The sequence below is a fragment of the Pituophis catenifer genome, unplaced genomic scaffold (genome assembly GCF_029215685.1).
Source record: "Pituophis catenifer annectens isolate HBS135680 unplaced genomic scaffold, rPitCat1.0.hap2 SCAF_1, whole genome shotgun sequence".
In the NCBI taxonomy this organism is placed as follows: domain Eukaryota; kingdom Metazoa; phylum Chordata; class Lepidosauria; order Squamata; family Colubridae; genus Pituophis; species Pituophis catenifer.
Window position 1 is genome coordinate 342,123,335 of NW_027256881.1, and position 16,596 is coordinate 342,139,930.

General features: G+C 46.5%; 1 protein-coding gene across 1 annotated transcript in view; it reads left to right on the top strand.

Annotated features, from left to right (window-relative positions):
• The window catches only part of GNA15 (G protein subunit alpha 15), a 33,688-nt gene that overhangs the window by 5,586 nt on the left and 11,506 nt on the right, over positions 1–16,596 (top strand). The window contains exons 2-6 of the mRNA XM_070931877.1: positions 1,951–2,135; positions 5,574–5,728; positions 8,166–8,294; positions 10,887–11,016; positions 13,318–13,471. Of these exons, the coding sequence (XP_070787978.1) occupies positions 1,951–2,135; positions 5,574–5,728; positions 8,166–8,294; positions 10,887–11,016; positions 13,318–13,471 (753 nt within the window). The remainder of the gene's footprint in view (positions 1–1,950; positions 2,136–5,573; positions 5,729–8,165; positions 8,295–10,886; positions 11,017–13,317; positions 13,472–16,596) is intronic.

Genomic DNA, 16,596 nt, shown 5'->3' on the forward strand with positions numbered 1-16,596 from the left:
TAGCAGAATAACAGAGTTGGGAGGGACCTTGGAGGTCTTCTAGTCCAACCCCCTGCTTAGACAGGAAACACTACACCACTTCAGACAAATGGTTGTCCAATCTCTTCTCAAAAAATTCCAGTGTTGGAGCATTCACAACTTCTGGTGGCAAGTCATTCCACTGATTCATTGTTCTCACTGTCAGGAAATTTCTCCTCAGTTCTAGGTTGCTTCTCTCCTTGATTAGTTTCCATACATTGCTTCTTGTCCTGCCCTCAGGTGCTTTGGAGAATAGTTTGACCCCCTCTTCTTTGTGGCAGCCCCTCAAATGTTGGAAAACTGCGATCATGTCACCCCTATTCCTTCTCTTGATTAGACTAGATATATCCAGTTCAGGGGTGAAATCTAAAATTTGTTACTACCGGTTCTGTGGGCGTGGCTTGGTGGGGGAGTAATGTGACTGGGTGGGCGTGGCCAACTTTTTTTTTTTAACTTTTAAAAGCATTTTTTCTACAACCTCTTCCGCCGAAGAGGTTGCAGAAAAAAATGCTTTTAAAAGCCTCTGATGATCAGGCAACTCAGCTGGGATCGCCAGAGGCTTTTAAAGGCATTTTTTCCCACTACAACCTCTTCAGCCGACAGTTGCAGGTTCAACCCCTGCACCGGTTGGAAGAGTTGGGGGTGGGAGGCACCGTACTACGGTGGTTCTCCTCCTTTCTCTCTGACCGGTCGCAGTCTGTGTTGACAGGGGGGCAGAGGTCGACCCCGAGGCCCCTCATATGTGGGGTGCCGCAGGGGTCGGTCCTCTCGCCCCTTTTGTTCATCATTTATGTAAAGCTGCTGGGTGAGATCATCCGTGGTTTTGGGGTGAAATACCATCAGTACACTGACGACACCCAGCTGTACATCTCCACCCCGGACCACCCCAACGATGCCCTTGAAGTGATGTCCTGGTGCCTGGAGGCCGTACGGATCTGGATGGGGAGAAACAGGCTCAGGCTCAACCCATCCAAGGCTGCGGTTTCTGACGTCCCGATATAGTCAGCTGGTGCCATCGCTGACTATTGGGGGCGAATCATTGGCCCCCACGGAAAGGGCTCGCAACTTGGGCGTCCTCCTGGATTCACGGCTGTCCTTAAAAGAGCACTTGACGGCCGTGACCGGGAGGATTTTTCATCAGGTTCGCCTGATCCGCTAGTTGCGTCCCTTTCTAGATCGGGACTCTTTACACACAGTCACTCACGCCCTCGTCACCTCTCGTCTGGACTATTGTAACACTCTCTACATGGGGCTCCCCTTGAGGTGCACTCGGAGGCTCCAACTGGCGCAGAGTGCGGCCGCGCGGGTGGTTATGGGAGCAACGTGGAGTTCCCATGTAACACCTCTCCTGCGCGAGCTGCACTGGCTCTTGGTGGTCTTCCGAGTGCGCTTCAAGGTTCTGGTTATCACCTTTAAAGCGCTCCATGGCTTAGGACCTGGTTATCTACGGGACCGCCTGCTACCACCAATAGCCTCCCACCGGCCAGTACGCTCCCATAGAGAGGGGCTCCTCCGGGTGCTGTGGGCCAAACAATGTCGACTGGCGGCCCCTAGGGGGAGAGCCTTCTCTGTGGGGGCACCTACGATCTGGAACGAGCTCCCCCTGGAGATACGGAGGATCCCGGATCTGCACACCTTCCGTCGCGCGCTTAAGACTTTCCTATTCCATCAAGCTGGCCTGGCCTAAATATTCTCCCCTTTTTAAATGTAAATTTTTAAATGTAAATTTTAATTTGTTTAAATTATGGGGTATTTTAAATTCAGCCAAATTATTTAATTCGTTTTTAATTCATTTTAAATTTTTTGTATTTATGTGTTTTATCTTGTGGCTGTTCACCGCCCTGAGTCCTTCGGGAGAAGGGCGGTATAGAAATTTAATAAAATAAATAAAATAAATAAATAATGGGGGGTTTTTTGTGCGTTACCCACCAGGCACTGGAGAAGGTGGAAAAAGTACCTTTATCAAACAGATGAGGATTATCCACGGCGTGGGATTCACGGAAGATGAACGGAAGGATTTTTCCAAAGTGGTCTATCAAAACATCTTCACCGCTATCCAAGCCATCATCAAAGCTATGGAGAGCCTGCAGATTCCTTACAGCCAGGAGGAGAATGCAGTGAGTATCCGCATACAGGGAATCCTCGACTTACAGCCAGCAACCGTTTGAAGTTACGACGACGCTGAAAACAGTGACTGATGGACTGTTTTCACATTTATTTATTTATTTATTTATTTAGATTTATATACCGCCCTACTCCTGAAGGACTCAGGGCGGTGAACAACCAAAAAATAAAAAAAATTTTTTTACAAAATTTTAAAAGACAGTATAAAACCACATTAAATAATTTGGCCCGGGACAAATTAAAAACAACCCCCATGGTTAAGACAAATTTAAAACTTACAATTTAAAAAGGGAAAAAGTTAGGCCAGGCCAGCCTGTTGAAATAGAAAGGTCTTAAGGGCACGGCGGAAGGTGCGTAGATCCGGGATCCTCCGTATCTCCAGGGGGAGCTCGTTCCAGATAGTAGGTGCCCCCACAGAGAAGGCCCTCCCCCTAGGGGCCGCCAGTCGACACTGTTTGGCCGACGGCACCCTGAGGAGCCCCTCTCTATGAGAGCGTAGTGGCCGGTGAGAGGCTACCGGTGGCAGAAGGCGGTCCTGTAAGTATCCATTGCGGCATCCCCACGGTCACGTGATCAAAATTCAGACTGGCGTGTATTTATTTATTTATTTATTTATTTATTTATTTATTTATTTAATTAATTAATTAATTTTTTTATACCGCCCCCTCTCCCGAAGGACTCGGGGCGGTGAACAGCCAAAATTAAAAACACACAATACAAATATTAAAATACATTAAAACGAAATTAAATTATCTTTGGCTTCTCCAATTTAAAACCCCTTGCCCATAAAATTCCCCAATTAAAAGATTTTTAACCCAGCCCGGCTTGCTGAAATAAAAAAGTCTTCAGGGCCCGGCGGAAGGTCCGGAGGTCCGGGATTAGTCGTATCCCTGGGGGTAGCTCATTCCAGAGGGCGGGTGCCCCCACAGAGAAGGCTCTTCCCCGGGGGGTCGCCAGCCGACATTGCCTGACAGACAGCACCCTGAGGAGGCCCTCTCTGTGGGAGCGTGTTGGCCGGTGGGAGGTCATCGGAGGTAAAAGGTGGTCTCGTAAGTAACTGGGTCCTAAGCCATGGAGTGCTTTGAAGATGAGAACCAACACCTTGAAGCGCACTCGGAAGACCACTGGAAGCCAATGCAGCTCGCGCAGGAGAGGTGTCACGTGGGAGCACCATGTCGCCCCCATAAGTACCCGTGTGGCCGCATTCTGCACCAGTTGGAGCCTCCGAGTGCTCCTCAAGGGGAGCCCCATGTAGAGAGCGTTGCAGTAGTCCAGGTGGGAACTAACGAGGGCATGAGTGACCGTGCATAGGGAGTCCCGATCCAGAAAGGGGCGCAACTGGCGTATCAGGTGAACCTGATAGAAAGCCCCCCTGGCCACGGCCGTCATATGCTCTTCTAAAGACAGCCGTGTGTCCAGGAGGATGCCCAAGTTACGTGCCCTCTCCGTGGAGGCCAATAGTTACGTGCCCTCTCCATGGAGGCCATCGCCCCCAATAGTCAGCGATGGCACCAGCTGACTATATCGGGATGCCGGCAGCCACAGCCACTCAGTCTTGGAGGGGTTGAGTCGGAGCCTGTTCCTCCCCATCCAGATGATGGTTTATGACGGTTGCACTGTCCCCGGGGTCATGTAATCCCGCAGTTGCAAGCCTCTGATCAGCAAAATCAATGGGGGGAAGCCAGATTTGCTTAACGACCTCATGATTCACTTAACAACTGCAGTGATTTGCTCAACGGCTGTGGCGAATAGGTCGTAAAATGAGGCAAAACCTAAAGAGCAACTGTCTTATTTAGGAACAGAGTTGTTGAGCTGAATTATGCCTGTGCTCCATCGTTAGTTTGCTTTAGAGCAGCGGAAATGGGAGGGTGGGGGAACGGGACCGGACTATGGACCTTTTACGACCTGTGGACTACAACTCCCAGAATTCCTGGGCTGGGAGTTGAAGTTCCATAAGTCTGTATTGGTTATTAATGACCAATAGACCACAGTTGTCCTGAAATCACTTCACACCTCCATGATCACTGTCGTTCAGTGTGCAGCATTCAGGAAATGGGTCTCCTCTGACTATGCTTCTAGAATTTTCCTACCCAACATTTCCCACTCTGCTCTTAACAGAATAACAGAGTTGGAAGGGACCTTGGAGGTCTTCTAGTCCAGCTCAGGCAGGAAACCCTATATCATTTCAGACAAATGGTTGTCCAGTTTCTTCTTAAAAGCCTCCAGTGATGGAGCAACCCACAACTTCTCGAGGCAAGTTGTTCCACTGATTAATTTTTCCCATTGCCAGGAAATTTCTCCTTTGTTCTAAGTTGATTCTCTCCTTGATTAGTTTCCATCCATTGCTTCTTGTCCTGCTTTTAGCTGCTTTGGAGAATGGCTTGACTCCCTCTTCTTTGTGGCAGCCTGTCAAATATCGGAAGGCTGCTATAATGACATTTATTTATTTATTTATTCAATTTATATGCCGCCCTTCTCCAAAGACCCAGGGCGGAGATAAACTAGATACAGTATAGCAATAGCACTTAGACTTATATACCGCTTTACAATGCTTTACAGCCCCCTCTAAGCGGTTTACAGAGTCAGCCTATTGTCCCCCCAACAATCTGGGTCCTCATTTTACCGACCTCGGAAGGATGGAAGGCTGAGTCAACCTTTGAGCCTGGTGAGATTCGAACTGGCAAATTGCAGGCAGCCGGCAGGCAGCAGAAGTAGCCTGCAGTACTGCACTCTAATCACTCTGCCACTGAGGCTCATATATACCCAACTAGCTGGACGCACTACGAAACTATGTGCTCGGGGTTTAAATTGATACTTGCTGCCTGAAACTTAATGTAGAACTTGGAACTCCGTAGCATCAGAGTGTGTTAATACAATGCAACTGGCAGTTGGAACAGAGGGGGAGGGGGAGTAGAATGTCCCAGCCCGCAGCATCCATCAGTATTCATCTGGCTAGCATCCTGTCAGCGTGTGAGAGAGTTGAGGGGTGTTTGGAAACTCAAACAGTATTTGCTGTGTGAGCAAGAAGGAGACAGGAAGGAGGCTGGGTGTGGCTTAGCTCAACTGTTCTGTGTTAAAGCTGCTTGCTGCTGTGAAAGTAAAACTGAAAGTGAGACTCCTCTCCTCTGCTTGAGTTTTGCATTTGGAACAGATTTCTTTTTCAGGTGGGGAGGGGGAGTACAACTCCTTAGCATCAGAGCGTGTTAATCATAATACGGGAAATACTAATGCTCTGATGGTCATTTTGAAAAAATCCTTTCTTAGTGAGCACCTAGAATCCAAGAGGAACAAACGTGGCAAATTTCAAGTTTGTAGGTTTTACCGTTCTGGAGATTTCATAATTAATGCGTAAGTGGTTTTCGCTTTTATATATATAGATTCCTGCAACTGTTCTTCATCTGCCTCATAAAACCGTCTTTTTCTGCCTCTAGCAAAACGCCCAGCGGCTTCTGAATGTTGATGCCTACAAAGTAGCCTCCCTGGAGCCCCACCACGCAAGGATCATCAGCGGTCTCTGGAAGGATGCCGGCATCAGGACCTGTTATAAGAGGAGAAGCGAATTCAACCTGCTCGATTCGACGTCCTAGTGAGTCCCTTTAATCCGGTTCACTCTTTGGTTTGGAGCGACCATTACCTGTTCTTACCCTGGGTTGAGGGTTGATTGTAGTGTTCTCACGAAACAGACTCCTTGTCCTGAAAAAAAAAACCCTTTTTATTTGGCTAATGTAAATTCCTAGCATTCACATCCAGCAAAGTCCCGGCAAACAGTCTTTCAAGGGTGAATTGGATAGTTGCCAGGCCAATAACTTCCAGGTGCAACTGCTGTACAATGAAATGCTTGGCAAGGAGTCTCTGTGAGGCAGGAACTCAGATAAAGCAAATCTTCACACTAATAAACGAACTAAGTGTCTCCTGCAAACACCACTCTCCTTTTGCTCCTAATTATTCCCTATGGGAGGGGCCATTCAGCATCCCCTTGTGCCTTTATTTTATTTATTTTATTTTATTTCAAATTTATATACCGCACCTTCTCCCAAGGGACTCAGGGCGGTGTACAGCCAGATAAAAACATACAATACAAACATTAAGAACAATTACAAGAATATATATTAATTTGGTCCCAGTTTAAAATGACAAACCAATTAAAAATGAAAAATTTAAAAATATGTTAAGCCAGCCCGGCTTGATGAAAAAAGAAAGTTTTAAGGGCACGGCGGAAGGCACCGAGGTCTTGGATTCTCCTTATCTCAGGGGGCAGCTGGTTCCATAGGGTAGGTGCCCCCACAGAGAAGGCCCTCCCCCTGGGAGTCACCAGCATACATTGTTTGGCTGATGGCACCCCGAGGAGGCCCTCTCTGTGGGAGCGCACGGGTCGATGGGAGGTTGTCAGTAGCAGCAGGCGGTCTTGAAGATAACTAGGTCCTATGCTATGGAGCGCTTTACTCCCGAGTCGACCCCTGTTCCTTCACTGTTCCCTTCTCCTGACAGCTCTGTGTATGCGCACATCGGGAACAGGCTCCAGCTGCTCTTCTGCCCCACTTATCTCCAACTCCGAAGGTAGCTGATAACTGTTGGATGGCCCTGGCCCCCTCTCTGCCTCCGACGCAGAGCCCTCATCAGAGCCTTCCCCAGACTTCAGGACTGGCTCATGTTCCTCCCCAACCTCCTCACTGTCTGAGTCTGCCACCAGCCCCGCTGCTTGCAGGCGAGCCACAACACATAGAGCTGAAAGGAGGGTCCAAGAGCCTATCAGGTTTTTTTTAACTTGTTGGCACTGTGGTGGTGCAAAGATTTGTGTGCTTCCCGAGTTGACAGTGGATGCACACAAGGACAGGTTTTTCCCCATGCCATCACTCTGCTAAACAACCCATTCTCACAACACTGCCAAACTCTTTAGTAAGACTGTATTAATATTATTGCTCTCATCTTTCCTATTACCTCTCTCCTTTTCTACTTATGACTATAACTTTGTTGCTTGTATGTTTACGATTTAGGTTGTTTTATTTAGTTTCCTAGTACCGTTTATGTTGATTCTATCACTAAGTGTTGTGTCTTATGATTTATGATGAATGCATTTTTTATGATGACTTATCATGATTTATCACTTACAGCTTTTATGTACAATGAGAGTTTATGCACCGAAGACAAATTCTTGTGTGTCCAATCACACTTGGCCAAAAAAGAATTCTGTTCTGTTCTGTTCTGTTCTGTTCTGTTCTGTTCTATTCTATTCTATTCTATTCCATTCCATTCCATTCCATTCCATTCCATTCCATTCTCTTCCACTCCACTCCACTCCACTCCACTCTCTCTTCTCCTCTCCTCTCCTCTCCTCTCCTCTCCTCTCCTCTTCTCTTCTCTTCTCTTCTCTTCTCTTCTCTTCTCTTCTCTTCTCTTCTCTTCTCTTCTCTTCTCTTCTCTTCTCTTGTCTTCCCTTCCCTTCCCTTCCCTTCCCTTCCCTTCCCTTCCCTTCCCTTCCCTTCCCTTCCCTTCCCTTCCCTTCCCTTTCACCACTCTACTCCACTCCACTCCACTCCACTCCACTCTCCTATTCTATTCTATTCTATTCTATTCTATTCTATTCTATTCTATTCTATTCTATTCTATTCTATTCTATTCCATTCCATTCCATTCCATTCCTTCTATTCTATTCTATTCTATTCTATTCTATTCTATTCTATTCTATTCTATTCTATTCTATTCTATTCTATTCTATTCTATTCTATTCTATTCTATTCTATTATTTTTTCTATTCTATTCTATATTCTATTCTATTCCATTCCATTCTATTCTACATTCCAATGTTCTGTTCTGTTCTGTTCCAATCCATTCCATTCCGTTCTGTTCCCTTCCATTCCATCACAACTTTCCCAGATTTCAGGTCAGCTGGGGAATTCTGGGAGTTGAAGTCCACCTATCTTAGAGTTGCCAAGTTTGAAAGGCAGTGTACTAGAGAGGTGTATCCATTCATTTTGATATTTGTCAGTCCATTGCCCAGAATGATAGGTGTCTCTCTGTCTCAGCTTCCTTTCGAATCTGGACCGCATTGCTTCTGAGGGGTATGTGCCAAGTGCCCAGGATATCTTGAGAACTCGCGTGCCCACGACGGGCATTAACGAGTACTGCTTCTCAATGCAAAAGGTGATGTTAAGGTAAGTTGAAAAAACTTTCATCCCAAGTGCTTATGTTTCGTAATGGATTCCTTAAAATACAGATATAATCGGGGTTAATAATATATAGTAGTTAGTCCTCGACTAACAACAGTTCATTTAGTGACCATTCAAAGTTACAACATCACTGAAAAAAGTAACTTACGACCGTTTTTCACACTTGGCATCCCCGTGGTCACATAATTTACATTCATATGCTTGATAACCGACTCACATTTATGACGGTGGCACTGTCCCAGAGTCAGGGGATCCCCTTTTGCAACCTTCTGACAAGCAGGGGGGGAAATCAGTTTCATTTAAGAATGATGCTAATTTAACAACTGCAGTGATTCACTTAACCAATGTGGCAAGAAAAGTCTAAATGGGGCAAAACTCTCAATTTTCTCACTGAACAACAGAAATTTGGGGCTCAGTTGTGGTTGTAAGTTGAGGACTAACTGTAGTCCCTTCATGACCTGTGGACTTCAATTCCCAGAATTCCTGAGCCAGCCATGCTGGCTCAGGAATTTTGGGAGTTGAAGTCCATAGGTTGTAAAAGGACCATAATTGCTCATCCCTGTCAGAATCGAGAGATTAAATATTTTGAGAGACTTTGTGTCGTTGTGTAAGAACGACACATGAGCACAAATGACAGAAAAATGCCCTCCTCTGATGAGATGGGAATGTATTGCAATCTCATCCCTGAGATCCTCGCACTCAGCTGGCCGGTGCATGTATGCATGCTGGAGCTGAGCTAGAGCAATGGCTCGCGTGCCCGCAGATATGGCTCCACATGTTACCTGTGGCACACGTGCCATACATTCGCCATCACGGCCCTATACCATTTCAGACAAATGGTTGTCCAGTCTCTTCTTAAAAACCTCCAATTCTGGAGCATCCACAACTTCTGGTGGCAAGCAGTTCCACTGGTTAATTGCCCTCACTGTTAGGAACTTTCTCCTTAATTCCAAGTTGCTTCTCCCCTTGGTTAGTTGCCATCTGTTGCTTCTTGTCTTGCCTTTTGGTGCTTTGGAGAATAATTTGACCCCATTCTTCTTTGTGGTAGCCCCTCAAATACTGAAATACTGCTATCATGTCCCGCCTAGTCCTTCTTTTCTCTAGTTTGGCCATACCCAAATCCTGCAACCATTCTTCTTATGTTTTTAGTCTCTAGGCCCGTGATGGCGAACCTGTGGCACACATGCCACAGGTGGCACGCGGAGCCATATCTGTGGGCACGCAAGCATTGCCCTAGCTTAGCTCTGACGCAATCAGCTGATTTTTGGTCCTTCTGGGCCCACCGGAAGTCGGGAAATGGGCTGTTTCCAGCTTCCGGAGGGCCTCCGGGGGTGGGGTGGGGAAGGCCATTTTCATCCTTCCCAGGCTCCTAGAAAGGCTCTGGAACCTGGGGAGGATGAAAAATGGGCCTTGCAATCCCACCAGAAGTCGGGAAATGAGCCGTTTCCAGCCACCAGAGAGCCTCTGGGTGGATGGGAAAGGCCGTTTTTGCCCTCCCCAGGCTTCAAGAAAGCCTCTGGAGCCTGCGGAGGGCGAAAAACAGGCCTACCATGCAGGGGTGGGTTCTAAATTTTTTTACTACCGGTTCTGTGGGCATGGCTTATTTTGTGGGTGTGGCTTGCAGGTCATGTGACTAGGTGGGCGTGGCTAGCTGGTCAGAGTCATTTCTGGAAGGTCCTCGCACTTACAACCAGTCCTCGCACTTACGACCCGACTCATTTGTTTGCTTTTAACACTGATCAGCTGTAGGACGGCCCCTTGAAGCCCCGCGGCAAGAGTTTAAACAGTTTTTTTCCCTCTAGTCATCAGCTGGGACTCAGGAGGCAGCAATAGATTGGGGGTGGGACCAAATAAAAGGTAAGAATAACGTGGGTGGGTGGGTGGGAGGGCGGGGGGGGGGGAGAACCGGTTCGGTGACGTCATATTGTCACCGCTACCGGCTCGGCCGAACCGGGAGGAACCCACCACTGCTAACATGCCATTGTGTACCAAAAGCGGGGGGGGGGGGGGACGGACGGGACACAGGGGGTTGCGTGTGTATGCATGGGACACATTGGATTACGGGTGTGGGCACATGCACACGCAACTCCCCGCGCTCCCCCCGCTTTTGGCACGCAACGGCAAAAAGATTAGCCATCACTGCTCTAGGCCTTTAATCATTTTAGCTTCGCCCAAGTCTCAATGTCTTTTTTGTAATGTGGTCCCCAAAACTGGACACTGTATTCCAGGTGTAGTCTTTAGTAAGGCTTTATGAAGAGGTACTTCCTAAGTGGCTCAGTGGCTAAGACGCTGAGCTTGTCGATCAGAAAGGTCGGCGGTTCGAATCCCTCGTATAGGTCTCAGGCGTGAGCAGGGGGTTGGACTAGATGACCTCCAAAGTCCCTCCCAACTCTGTCACTGTTATTTCACGTGATTTTGATTCGATGCCTCTGTTTATACAGCCAAGGATCGTATTAGCTTTTTTTGACTGCTGCCACAAGCTCCAAGATCCCTCTCACAGTTACCGTTTTTGAGCCATGATTCACCCCACTGGAGGACTACCTATAAATATATATTTTTTCATTTCTATTTTGTTAGGATTGTTGATGTTGGTGGGCAGAAAACTGAACGCCGGAAGTGGATCCACTGTTTCGAAAACGTGATTGCCTTGATCTATTTGGCCTCTCTGAGCGAGTATGACCAGTCGCTGGAGGAGAATAATAGCGAAGTAAGGAGCAGTGTTGAGGCAGGAATATTTGAGGGAATAGAGGGACAATGAAGGGTGAGGATTGTGTTTGTGTGTATTCTGTGTCAGCACTTCAACCTGCATTTACTCTAGTGCTGACATAAAGAAGGAGAAGAGGGGGCAGCTGGCAAGAGGACGCTTGACTTCTCACCTACTTAATTTCCCTGAAGATAATATCCCCTAGGAGATGAGATGGGAGGGGGGACATTCCTGGGAGCTGAAGTCATAGATATGGGGAGAGTGATTTGGAAGAGGGCCAATGAGACGCAGAGAATTGGGGAACGGAAAGGGAAGGTTTGGGGTCAGGAAGTCAGAGTTGGCTACGCCACAATCAGGGACAGGTTGTCGTGCTTAATAAAATGAAAGATTTCTCCAAAGTTTATTCATTTTTATTTTTATTTTATTTTATTTTATTTTATTTTTATACCGCCCTTCTCCTGCGGGACTCAGGGCGGTGTACAGCCGAGATAAAACATAGCATATAAAATTTAAAAACAGTGTTTATGTGTTTGGAAATGCAATTTATTTTAATTGAGATGACATCGAAACCTGACATTCTGTGTGTGTGTGTGTGTGTGTGTGAATTTATATGAGCGGTCCTTGATGCTCTCTGAGCTTGATGGTTTTCTTGAAGACATTTCTTGACCCAACTAGATAACATCATCAGTGCTAAAATGAAATGGGGTTTACTCTCTGTTTTATAGAAGTGACTCACCTGTTTACACTCCCTTCTAGCTCTCAGTTTATATACAAGTACCACTCCCTTCTAGCACTGCTGATGTTACCTAGTGGGTAATGAAACTTCTACAAGGAAACAACCAAGCTCAGAGAACACCGAGGACCCCACCTCTTCCTCTTCCTCCTCCCCTCTTCCTCCACCACTCCACAAACCTCACTCCCTTCTAGCACTGATGACATTACCTAGTTTGGTAATGAAATGTCTGCAAGAAAACAACCAAACAGCCAAGCTGTACCAAGAAACTCATAGTCCTTTTCCTCTTCCTCTTCCCTCCCCCTCCTTTTCCCCCTCCCCCCCAGCTTCCTCCCTTCTTCTACTCCATTCTGCAAATCATGCTCCCCACTAACATTGATAATGTTACCTAGATGGGTCACGAAATGTCTGCAAGAAAACCACCAACTTCAGAGAACATCAAGGACTCCACAGTTGAACCCTGAGCTACAAATATTCTCTTCTGTCAGAATTTATACATATTGTCTGGCCTTCTGATCCAGCTGAAATGTCCCTTGGTTGAGTGGTGGGATTCAGCCGGTTCGGGATGGTTTAGGACGGTTCGGGGCAACCGGTAGTTAAATTGCTGGATGGCCCTTCCCCTCTCTTCCCCGCCCCTTCCAGGAGTCCCCATGCACCCCAGATTGGCTCCCAGGTAAGTGCAGGGAGACCTACTAGGCCCAAAATGGGACACAGGGGGGTGCGGCGCCCTCCCCGCAGCCCATTTTCTCTCCCAGGAGGCTCCTTTCTCTGGACAAATCAGGGGTGAAATCCAGCAGGTTCTGGAGAACCGGTAGCGGAAATTTTGAGTAGTTCGGAGAACCAGCAAATGCCACCTCTGGCTGGTCCCAGAGTGGGGTGGGAATGGAGATTTTGCAATATCCTTCCCCCCAGGAGTGGGGAGGAAATGGGGATTTTGCAGTATCCTTCCCCCAGGAGTGGGGAGGGAATGGGGATTTTGCAATATCCTTCCCCCAGGAGTGGGGTGGGAATGGGGATTTTGCAATATCCTTCCCCCAGGAGTGGGGAGAGAATGGGGATTTTGCAATATCCTTCCCCCAGGAGTGGCGAGGGAATGGGGATTTTGCAATATCCTTCCCCAGGAGTGGGGTGGGAATGGAGATTTTGCAATATCCTTCCCCCAGGAGTGGCGAGGGAATGGGGATTTTGCAATATCCTTCCCCCAGGAGTGGGGTGGGAATGGAGATTTTGCAATATCCTTCCCCCAGGAGTGGGGAAGGAATGGGGATTTTGCAGTATCCTTATTCTGGAGTGGGGTAGGAATGGAGATTTTGCAGTATCCTTCCCCTGTCATGCCCACCAAGCGACGCCTACCAAGCCCACACCACACCCACCAAGCCACGCCCACAGAACTGGTAGTAAAAAAAAAAAAATGGATTTCACCACTGAGACAAACCGATGCCTGCAGAAAAGCCCTCCAGAACAAACTTCCAATCTTCATTTTTGCTGCTCATATTTGATGGTAGCTTTATGCATGTTTTCCTTCTTTTTTCCCTCATTTTCTCCCCCCCCCCCCCACTCTTTCCTATCAGAACCGAATGAGGGAGAGTTTGGATCTCTTCAGGACCATTCTGGAGCTGCCCTGGTTCTGGAACACCTCGATTATTCTCTTCTTGAACAAAGTGGACATCCTGGAGGAGAAAATCCTCACCTCGGATCTGGCCGCCTATTTCCCCACTTTCCCAGGTAACGTTTCCTGCTTTGGACAGCCGGGCAGCGTGGAGGAGCGGTTATTTATTTTATTTTTTTTATTTTATTTTATTTATTTATTTTTATATGCCGCCCTTCTCTGGAGACTCAGGGCGGCTTACAATGCGTTAAGCAATAGCCTTCATACTTTTGTATATTTTATACAAAGTCAGTTTATTGCCCCCACAAACTGGGTCCTCATTTCATCTACCTTTGAAAGGATGGAAGGCTGAGTCAACCTTGAGCCTGGTGAGATTTGAACTTGCAGTAATTGCAAGCAGCAGATGTTAATAGATGTTAATAACAGTACTTTAGTCCACTGTACTACAGGCTTATTTATTGGTTCGATTTATATACCGTCCTTTTCCGGAGACTCAGGGTGGCTTACAATGTACTAAGCAATAGCCTTCATCCTTTTGTATATTTATACAAAGTCAGCTTAGTGCCCCCACAAACCGGGTCCTCATTTTACCCACCTTAGAAAGGATGGAAGGCTGAGTCGACCTTGAGCCTGGTGAGAATTGAACTCGCAGTAATTGCAGGCAGCTGGATGTTAAATGCTGCCTTAGTAGGAGGCATTAGCCTCCTACTCCACTCAGGCTTAGATAGGCTTAGAGGGGCTGCCTGTCAAAGCGGCGCGTTCTAGAAAAGGATCGCAAAATTGGCGCAAACTGGGGCCTGCTTCCCTAATCTGAACCCTGAGCTAAATTATGGGGAAGTTGCTCTTTCATTACCTCAGTTACAAGTAGTCCTCAACTTACAACCCCCAATGGGACTGGAAATTTCCGTCGCTAAACAATGTGGTGATTAAGTGCCCATTTTGCAACCTTTTGGTGTTTTTTTTTTTTTTGCCGCGGGTTGTTAAACAAACCGCTGCAGTCGCTAAGCGGATCGTGTCGTTAAGTGAATCCACTTCCTCCATTGACTTTGCTTGTCAGAAGCCGGATGGGAAGGTCGTAAATGCTGATGATCAAATAACTCCGGGACTCTGCAACCATCATAAATACATGCTGTTTGTTGTCAAATACCCACAATTGTGATCTCATGACTATGGAGATGCTGCTTATGGTTGTAAGCACAAGGACTGGTTGTAAGTCACTTCTTTCAGGGTGGTTGTAACTTCAAACAGTTACAAGGGTGCCTTAACACCCTGATGTTAAGGCACAGTTCAGCTGGAAAACTGGTTTGCATCTCTGGAAATCACTTATTATGATGATTTAAAATTGTGCTTATTAAAGCTTCAAACTCAATTGATATTTTTCAGGCAGCCTGTATTTATCTAAGCTGGTGTTTCTCAACCTTGGTAGCTTGAAGATGGGTGGACTTCAATTCCCAGAATCCCCCAGCCAGCAGCGCTGGCTGGGGGATTCTGGGAGTTGAAGTCCACCCATCTTCAAGCTTCCAAGCTTGAGAAACACTGATCTAAAAGGTAAAATCCTTTTTCCCCCTCAAAAACCTCTAGGGGCATCACTAAAAATCCATTTAATTTTCGGGGCAAAATTGTATTGCCGTAGCTTTCCTCCAGGATGACCAAATTCCCAGTCCAGACTACATTTGGTGATTTCCTTGTGGTGTCCCATCCAGGAGCTATCCAAATCTACCCCCGTGCTTAAGTTTTTGAGACCACATAAGGTCGGTTAAGTGCTGCCCCCTGCTGGGTCATTTTCTTTTCAAATCTAAGGTCACAAACTTACTGAGAAATAGTAATACGGTTAGTCCTCGATTTACAACAGCTCATTTAGTGACTGTTCAAAGTTGCACTGAAAACAAGTGACTTAGGACCACTTTTCACAGTTACAACTTTTGCAGCATCCCCAGAGTCTCGTGTTCAAAATTCAAATGCTTGGCAACCAAGTCATATTTATGACTTAACAACTGCAGGGATTCACTTAACAACGGTGGCAACAATGGTCGTAAAATGGGGCAAAGCTCACTTAATAAAAGTCTCATTTAACTACAGAAATTTTGGCCTCAATCGTGGCCGTACGTTGAGTAGTATCTGTATAACCTACTGATGATGTGATTCTGTCTTTCCTAATCTCCATGCATCACCAAGTAGACCCATTTCATTCCTGACCTGGGAAGTGACAAAGGCAACTTTCAGATTCAGGTTCTAAATGGAAGGGACCTTGTAGATCATCTAGTCCAACCCCCTGCCCAAGCAGGAGACCCTACACCATTTCTGACAAATGGCAGTCCAATCTCTTCTTGAAAGCTTCCAGTGATGAAGCTCCCACAACTTCCAAAGGCAACTTCTGTTCCATGGGTTGATTGTTCTCACTGTTGGAAAATTTCTCCTTATTTCCAGGTTGAATCTCTCCTTGTTCAGTTTCCATCCATTATTCCTTGTCTGGCCTTCGGGTGTTTTTGGAGAATAGCTTGACCCCCTCCTCTCTGTGGCAGCCCCTCAAATATTGGAAGACTGCTATCATGTCACCCCTAATCCTTCTTTTCATTAAACATTAGACATACCCAATTCCAGCAACTGTTCTTTATATGTTTTAGCCTCCAATCCCCTAATCGTCATTGTTGCTCTTCTCTGCACTCTTTCTAGAGTCTCCACATCTTTTTTATAGTGTGGTGACCAAATCTGGATGCAGTATTCCAGCAGTGGTCTTACTAAGACTTTACAGAGTGGTATTAGTACCTCCCTTGATCTTGATTGAATCCCTTTGTTAATGCAGTTTAGGATTGCATTGGCTTTTTTGGCTGTTGCCACACACTGTTGGCTCATAATTTATCCACTGTCAAAAACAGATGCTGTCTTGTTGGCTTTTGTGTAGCTTTCTTGACCGATTTGGACTGAAACAGGCTCCAAAACCAGTTAGGTTTTGAAGCAACCTAGAACTAAAGAGAAATTTCCTGACAGTTAGAAGAATTAATCAGTGGAACGACCTGCCACCAGAAGTTGTGATGGCTCCAACACGGGAGGTTTTTAAGAAGAGATTGGACAAGCATTTGGCTGAAGTTGTATAAGGTTTCCTGCTTGAGCAGGGGGTTGGACTAGAAGACCTCTAAGTTCCCTTCCAACTCTGTTAATTCTATTCTATTATTCTGTTAATGCAATTTAGGATTGCATTGGCTTTTTTGGCTGCTGCGGCACACTGTTGGCACCTATAGGT